The sequence below is a fragment of the Portunus trituberculatus genome, chromosome 15 (assembly GCF_017591435.1).
Source record: "Portunus trituberculatus isolate SZX2019 chromosome 15, ASM1759143v1, whole genome shotgun sequence".
Lineage (NCBI taxonomy): Eukaryota > Metazoa > Arthropoda > Malacostraca > Decapoda > Portunidae > Portunus > Portunus trituberculatus.
The window spans coordinates 10,097,545-10,106,128 of record NC_059269.1 but is presented as its reverse complement, the minus strand read 5'-3'; the positions used below and the strand labels follow the sequence as shown (position 1 = coordinate 10,106,128).

The 8,584-nt window shown below is 38.9% G+C and overlaps 1 protein-coding gene across 4 annotated transcripts; it reads right to left on the bottom strand.

Moving 5' to 3' along the window:
* Positions 1 to 1,567: 1,567 nt before the first annotated feature.
* On the bottom strand, positions 1,568 to 8,246 carry LOC123504271 (thiopurine S-methyltransferase-like). 4 transcript variants are annotated; one of them, XM_045254680.1, is made up of 6 exons: positions 8,174 to 8,246; positions 4,754 to 4,931; positions 4,465 to 4,588; positions 4,012 to 4,139; positions 3,466 to 3,599; positions 1,568 to 2,840 (listed from the first exon to the last, which is right to left on the bottom strand). In XM_045254680.1, exons 1-6 carry the CDS (start codon positions 8,244 to 8,246, stop codon positions 2,725 to 2,727), a joined length of 753 nt encoding a protein of 250 aa, XP_045110615.1. In that variant the 3' UTR covers positions 1,568 to 2,724. The 4 variants fall into 4 exon arrangements, with proteins under 4 accessions (XP_045110615.1, XP_045110617.1, XP_045110614.1 ...); XM_045254682.1 differs by lacking the exon at positions 8,174 to 8,246 and adding an exon at positions 6,764 to 6,848; XM_045254679.1 differs by lacking the exon at positions 8,174 to 8,246 and adding an exon at positions 6,195 to 6,351.
* Between the last annotated feature and the right edge of the window lie 338 nt (positions 8,247 to 8,584).

Sequence of the window (8,584 nt, the reverse complement as noted above, 5' to 3'; positions counted from 1 at the left end):
ATATATATATATATATATATATATATATATATATATATATATATACAACTTGATGACAATAACAATAATGATGATCATGACGATGGTGATGAAAATCATTCATATCATTCACTGGCAAACTCTGGAACTCCCTGCCTGCTTCTGTATTTCCATCTCCCTACGACTTAACTTCTTTTAAGAGAGATGTGTCGAGACATTTGTCCCTTGCTTTTTGACGACTCTTTTGACCTTTGAGAGAAACTACAGCTCCAGTGGGCCTTTTTTTCTAACATTTTGTTGCCCTTGGCAACGTTCCCTCTTACACACACACACACACATACAAATAATAAGCAAAAGAAAAATAATAATAACAATAGTAATAATAATAATAATAATAATAATAATAATAATAATAATAACAATAATAATAATAACGATAATAATAATAATAATAATAATAATAATAATAATAATAATAATAACAATAATATAATAGAGGTAGGAAGGCTGCTTCATCTAACAGGGAGCCATCTGTATTCTGTAGTACATGTTTAAAAGGTAGAAAACATCCACTCCCTTACAACTTTCATCACTAAACTTTGCATGTCTATAAGAAAAATTCTTGTCATTGCATTAGTCACGTTTATCGCTGTAAATGCCATACAGACGCCACTCCTGCAGACCATACATTGCCAGGTCACTGGTGAGGTCAGCCTCCGCCTTGACCTCGAGTGTCTTGAATAGCAGAGCTACTCAGGAAGATGCCATGACATCCTGTCAACATTGCCAAAATGTACATAACCGGATCAACACACCCGGGAAAATGGAAAAAAAAAAATTGTAACGTTATCTCTTGGTGAAAAAGTAGACGAGAATTGCAACGATTAGTGTTGCCAAAAAAAAAAAAAAAAAAAAAAAAAACGTTTAGGTCTGTCTTACCCGGAATCGTCAAGATACCAGCCAGCACGCCGCCCTTCCTGGTAATTACCGATAATCAAAACACAACTGAGAGAGAGAGAGAGAGAGAGAGAGAGAGAGAGAGAGAGCACATAACCTGCCTTAATGTTGCCTGTCATAGGAAAGGGAGGGACAATAATAAAGTTAAGGGCACTCTTAGATCAGTGCTACAGACTGCCTTTGTACTCTACTCCTCTTTGTTATTCATACAACACAAAATAACTAGCTAGGAAAAAAATCTACAAGGAATATGACACAGCCTTTGTTTTCTTTATGAATATACAAGGAAAGAAATACTCCTTAAAGACTGCATTGGGAAGTTTTAAGCCTCAACAGATACCTCACAGGAGACTAAGTAAAGATCCAGTCTGATTAGAGAAAATACTAGTCAGTAATGATATCTGATCCCATCACAACAGTTATCACTAATAGGAGCTGGTCACTACCATAATCTAGTCCATCCCTAGTCTGAGTGTAGTGTTCAGAACTACACTGCCTCACCCTTGGGTAGTGTGGGGACCGTGCAGTCAAGTATTGAGGCTACGGAGGCACATTGATGTTATGAAAGGGAAAAGCCTCTCTTCGGAAGATGGGTTATCAGGAACTGGAGGAGCAGAAAACAAAAAGCATGTTCTGTAAGTTTTCATAATGTATTTACTTCCTCCCACATGAAAATAAAATCAAACAAAAACATCTACACAGTCATACACACACCCAGTGTCACTCTCACTTACACTCCTCACGTTAGTCTCTCTCACGACACCCACTCCCACTGCCACTCATCCTCTCTTCAGGTCAAAATGTGGTTTTGGCCAGCCAGGCTCATATCTGCAGGTATTGGTTGTCACAAACAGGAATCTCTCCCAACATGTGGTGCGGGTGATTGGTCTGTCACTTACATACAGCCCCTAAGTCAACATGAGTGCATTTTAGCAGTTCCTTTTCAATGTAGTAAAATGACTGGATCACCTCTATTCTGGCTTGGACCATTACATGAGAGGAAGAGAAAATTTATTATTTTACATACCATCCCTGAGTATGCCCAGAGTGAAACATATGAAAGTAAATATAATAATACCCAAGTGGAGGTATTATAAGTAACATAGCTAGGTGTTAGCCTAAAAGAGAGGCCACATGACCCCTCTTCTGATTCTCAAACACAACCACTTGACCTGGCCTAAACTTGAGCAAGTCAGGTGGATAACACCTTCTGTGATAACACAAACATCGGGACTTCTCTGTCACTAACACTGCCAGTGAAGTAGGTCTACAGATTGAATGTGATTGAGATTTAAACCCAACCTAATACAACACAGCAGTATAAAGTTTATTTTCTATGGACGGCAGGAGCATGTTGAAAACTTATTATTGAATTCCTGGGAGCAACATAACATTGATGACGACAAAATGGCAATTGGGTAATATTACTAACTCATTCTAAGTTATAAAATGTTACAAAGTGGGTTAACTAGCAAGGATCCAGATCAAGCAGGATCCAAACCCCAAGACCTGAGTGTTTATTTCCTATTCATTGTTTCTTAACATTATTAGCACTGTGTGGGTGGTTGGATGATCCCACCCACCCCCATAGCTGCCATCACTACAGCAAGGGATGGTTAAGCCACTTTAGAGGACTAAGATAATGTCTTCTGTAAGTAACATGTGTTCAGTAACTGTTTCATATTCAGAGCTTGCTTAGATATAGTGAATAATTGTTTAGTGTGGTAAATTCAACTTCATCCTCCTTACCACCATCATACAATACTTGTAAGGGAGTCCAGTGTTGGCTCATGACCTTGGAGTGAGCAGCAGCAACGCCTCCACAAAGTAATCAAGACCCCAGTGCTCGAGGGTTTCTTTGGGTCTGATACTTTCCTCCAGCACTTGCAACTCACACACATCACCTGGACAGTGATAAACAATTGCTCTTGTTATGACATAAGTTGCTCTTTGCATGAAGGTGAAAGAATCATATAAAAATGTTAAGTAACCCTTTCTATTGGTTTAGATAATATACAGATTAGATCAGAAATTACATTATATTACTTTCCTTCAAATATATAATTACTATTATCATATAACAGTGGAAAAAAGATCAATGTTGTAAGCTGGAAAAAAAAAGAAGACTAGTCTCACAGCAAATTGTACTGCCCTCACTTTGCTAGCATGAGTGGCACAGCTTAGACTTAGCTTACCAAACCTGCATAAGATCATTGGCGTGTGGAACCTCCCTCAGTGGTCACAAGCCTGCATAATTCCTCATGCACCCTACAACTGTTCTCTAACTGGTTATGTCATGCAATATCATTCTACTATGCTCCAATGTCAATTCTTTTCCCTTGAAGGCCTCTTTTACATTATCTATCCATCCCTTACATGACCTCCATTGCAAGTTCACATCTTTCTTACTTGATCTATCTTCCTCAGCTTTAATAATGTGGTAATAAGAAAACCTATGACAAACAGGCAGACATGAAAGCTCAAGGCATATCATTCAGTTTATTGATATGCAAAACCAATGTGGCTTACCAAATAATTTTTCCAGTAAAGCTGTTGGAATGTTCCTTGGTGGCCCACTAAAACCTTCATTTGGGGTGTACTGAGTAGCGCTGATCATGTAACGAAAATCTGGAGCCAGTAGAGCCTTAATCATTTGGGCATACCTGAAAGTTGATGAAATGAAAAGCTTTTGATTCCACCCTGTTAATGCTTCCTACATCCAGAAACATATAATAGCATGTTTATTCATAATAATTCACAGGTTTTCACATGTCAACAGTCTATTACACCAATCAGTCAACAGCACACTCAATTTTGTACCTCATCTTCTATGCCCAATGTTAATGAGGAAAAACTTAACAGTGAAATCCCTTAATTACTGATCACAATTATTGTATCAATAATAGAATATTAAAAGGAATGTGAAAAAATTACACTAGAGGCTACAAAATTTATCAAGCAAAAAGAGAATGATTAGATAAGTGATGTTACTGTCAGCCACTTGAGAGCAATGCCTGAAGGACATCCGACATGTGTATATTGATGACTGACAAACAAAGAACAGTAAAAGCTCACTTTTCTCTGTCCTCCTCATATATGGCAACCAGCGAGCCCCTATCCCAGATGGCATCAAATTTTCCTAAGCTTTCCATATCCATCTTGAAAATGTCACAGCAGTACATCCTAAGTCGATCATCCTCCGTCTGTAAGGAATGCCAACACAGCTTTAGTTACATCATTCAGCAATAGAATGCAATAAATTAAAAAAATTTAATGCTCACTGTGGATGTTTCTGCTTCATCCTTCACTCCTTTATTCTTGGCATCCGTCAAACTAATACCAGGCTTTTTCCAATTAATGGAATCAACTCATTATGTACACTAAACCTTGCAAGTTATGCATACCATATGTAACTCAATGTAAATATCTATCAAGTATTATTCTATCTACTTTATATTTCATATTTCTACTAAAACTGAAGAATATTTTGCCATGAAACTACAATACCAAATATCATGAATTCCTCACCTTGAACACTTTAGCCCACGTCAAGTGGTCAGTGGTGTAGGGCAAGTTGCGCTCTGAGAAGAACTCAACTATTGGTTGCTCTATTCCTTCTATGCCCACCACTGTGTGCCCTTCTCTGTACAACCTGAGAGAGAGAGAGAGAGAGAGAGAGAGAGAGAGAGAGAGAGAGAGAGAGAGAGAGAGAGAGAGAGAGAGAGAGAGAGAGAGAGAGAGAGTTTAAGTAGCAATTAACAAAATTTAATTTTTCCATTCCGAGCAAATAAGTATTACAAGTCTGACAAACACTCACCACTCAATATCCACGGTCTTTCCACAGAGCGGCACCAAGATCCGACGCTCAGGTTTGGGCAACAACTTGGATGCATGATTCTCAAGGCCAAAGTGGACGTCTGATAGCTGCCATCCTGTTCTGCCTTCTTTCCACCTTTCTTGCCAGGTGTCCATGCGGTTTTCTCCACTCATGGTATCTGAAGGAATGCATATATAAGACATGAGTAAATAAAGAATGATTTAACAGCTACTGTAATTGTTGATTGATTTTTGTGAAGGATTTACTCATCAAATTTAATGGCACACACCATATAATGCACAAACAATTGACTGAAGATTATTCCTGTGTTCAGTTGTGGCCAAGATAAGCAATACAAGCAACACTTCTGTCATCTGTCTCCCTTCTTGTCTCTAATACTTCTTTCTTTAACAGGTATCCACAGAAGGAGGTTACTAATGCAAAAATCTACACTTCCCCATGGCTTACTAACGAAACCCAACATTACATCCTAAATTTACTTATCACATGTCAAAAAAATCATTGGCTGGGTTTGTTTAATATCTCTTGGGACGGTCTGGGGAGAACAACCCTCCTTCCTCCTATCTATGTTTTAATGTTAGGTTTTGTTTAGTAATCCTTGGAGGCTCTGGAGGAGTGCAGCTACCCTGGCTAAGTTGTTGTTTGGTTTGGTTACTTGTGTCAGCCTTTTGGGGGTTTTTGCTAAAAGTAGTGGATACAGCCAGAAAACCAAGGAATTGCTTGTAATGCTGGTCATTAGCATCTGGAATTTTCTACCTGAATTAGTGGCGTCAGCTCAATCTCTCCAGTCCTTTAAACATTTTCTTGGAGAATTCCTGCGTCATCGTCTTTACGAGTATTGTTAGCTAAGTATTCATGTGAGTTATGTTCTGCATCTAAAACTAGCCAGCTTTCCAGCAGTCCTCTAGCAATATACTTGTAGTTTTGGTTGGAATATGCAGAAATAACTGATGAGGGATCAAGACCCTCATCTTGGTAGGGCATAATTTGGAGTAAAAAAGGTCATAACTTGAAAAATATTCATTTGTTACGGAAAACACATAAACCATCAATCAATTCACTACATTTCCCACGAGAAAGATTCCATGGCTAGGTGAAACTGCAAATTGACCATGTATCCTAACTTAATCTAACTTAACTTACCTAACCTAACCTAAGCCACAACACAGATTCCACGACTGGGTGAATGGGTGAAACTGCAAACTGCCCAGATACATTGAGTCAGGTTAGCCATAAATCTAATCATTATAATACGAGCAATGCTATCACGCCCCAGCTACCCAACCTTACCCCGCTGATAACTGCGATAACTGCAAATCTCAACAAACATACTCAGCTCCCTCGTATTTCACCATGATATCCGTCTAACCATTACCTAACATTTAAACTGAAAAGACCACGTAGATAGGTAATAATTTACCTTCCACCAGAACTGAACGGAATCTCACGTCACGGACTATTGCACGTCCCGCCTTCAAGTTGCCTCCCAGAGTGGATAACAAGGGTCGCAGTGCCTCACACATTCGGTTCGGTAACATGCCTCTCTTGCCGCTGTTATGTAATCTTTGCTTATCTCTTTACGTAACTCGTCATGCTACACCTTCCTTGTATCTTTTTTGTTAGCTATATACCAAAATGTGAAACGTTCTATCATTCTATGTTCACCAAATACATTAGAATAGGGCCAGTGAAATAAAAGGTTACGTGGTACACCTGCTTCCGGCTATAGATTCAGCCACAGTGAACTGGCGAAAACATTTCCCTCCCCCACAGCACACACACATCCACACACATCATCACCATCAGAGAGAGAGAGAGAGAGAGAGAGTGGTATTCATTTAGAGAGTGGGGGGGGCAGATACCTAAACCATGGTATGTATCTACAGTCGGCTCCTAAATTGATAAAGCAGTTTTCCCATACCTATATCCGGCGAAATATTTAAGGTAGATTAAGTTGATCTTTTCTCATTTATTACGTGATCCCGTTACCTGCTGTGACTTCAGAGGCTAGATAGGGTTACTGGGCTGCTGTGGTTCGCTCTAGTGTCAACATGACCAACCTCTCCAGGGTGGACGTGGTGGTGGTGGTGACCAGGCTACTTCAGTTTAGCATTAAATGTTTCGCGGCTGTTTTCTATGTTACTCATTCTTAGGGAGCCTGAGAAGACGTGACTGAGAAGGGGAGAAGGGTGACTGAGAAGACATAAGCAGGAGAAACCTAGACCTGTATCAACGTAGTGATTCTGGTCATCCTTATTTAGGTTTTGACGATGCGTGTAGCAGTAAGGAACACCACACACATACGAGTACATCTTTTCTGTTCATCGTTGTAGTGCAAGCAGTACGCTGAGATTTTGTTTATTCATATTAACTCTGACCATCTTTATCGAGATTTTGACGATGAATGTAGCAGTAGGAAGCACCACACACACATATATCTTCTTTTCATCGCTGTAGGTATTGAAAGTAGTATGATGAGATTCTGTTCATTTCTGGCAATTTCTTACTCGGATTCCAGGTGAGTCGCGTCTTCTCGTATTCTGAAACGCTTTGCTCTCTCACCATCACTGCTTTTCAAAGGGTGCAGTTGAAGATACTCGTGTTTTTAAGAGTATTTTTATGGTTCTAGTGATGGAATGGTAAGATTTCTAGTTTATCAAAAGGAATAAATGTCTTGAAACTCTGGTTAGTTGTTTCTGTAACCCTGGAAAATTGTCAATGTGAGAGGGGAAGGCGTTTCTGAATACGGGCGCAGTTCAGGCAGTACGTCATTCAGCGTTTGCCTCCCCTGTCACTCCTCCTTCCTGGATCAGTTAGTTCTCCACGTCACCTGTATCTATAAATAACACCTTTCTAGGCACTAACGCTTTCTGGCCCTATCCCAAGTTCATCAGAGTTCCAAGGCCATTCACATCATTCCCTGTAGCTGGCATTATTCCAGCTCGCTCGTGTTCCAGGCAAGTAAGTGCAAGTCTTAATGGAATGTTTTTGTTCAGCTTACTGTGATGTCATAACCTTTCTATTATATTTTTTTTTAACATTAGATATATACATACATATATATATATATATATATATATATATATATATATATATATATATATATATATATATATTTTTTTTTTTTTTTTTTTTTTTTTTTATTTATTTTTTTTTTTTCGCGTGGCTTGCACAGTGAAGGAAATAGAAGCTGGATAAATGGTCCAGTGTCAGAAGCTCCACGTGTTGATTACCTTTGGACTTTAATGGTCTGAACTTCATTCCGAATGTTTTCTTTTTTTTTATATTTTTCAATTAACTTAGGCTTTTGTTGGAAAATAAGATAAATAAAGATAAAAATGACAGATCTATATAAAAAATAATAAAGGGAAAGGGTTTCTAGGATAGATAACAACTTACCATCAGGAAAAGAAGCCAAGGCAGGATTGCAACACCTACGGGACTGCTGCAATGGGAACACCTGCGCCAACATCTGAAAAAAAAGAAAAATATCAATAAACTGAAGGTGCAAACTCCACTTCCTACCAACAAAACATTAAACAACACCAACAACATTTCAAAATACGAGAACTTATACTTTAGCTAACCTAACTTCAAAGAGCAAGACAGTCTACCCGCCAACTTTCACTCTGACTACTTCATTTCTCAATTTTACTTCTCTTTTCCCTGCCCACATTTTTCCTTCTATTTCAGCCCCTTATTCTATCCCTCATGCTTGCTTGCACTTCCACTCACGCACATACGAACACGCACAGGTACGCAGGCACACACTCAGCTATTGTGGAAGTAAGCGATATTTCGTCGGACGAA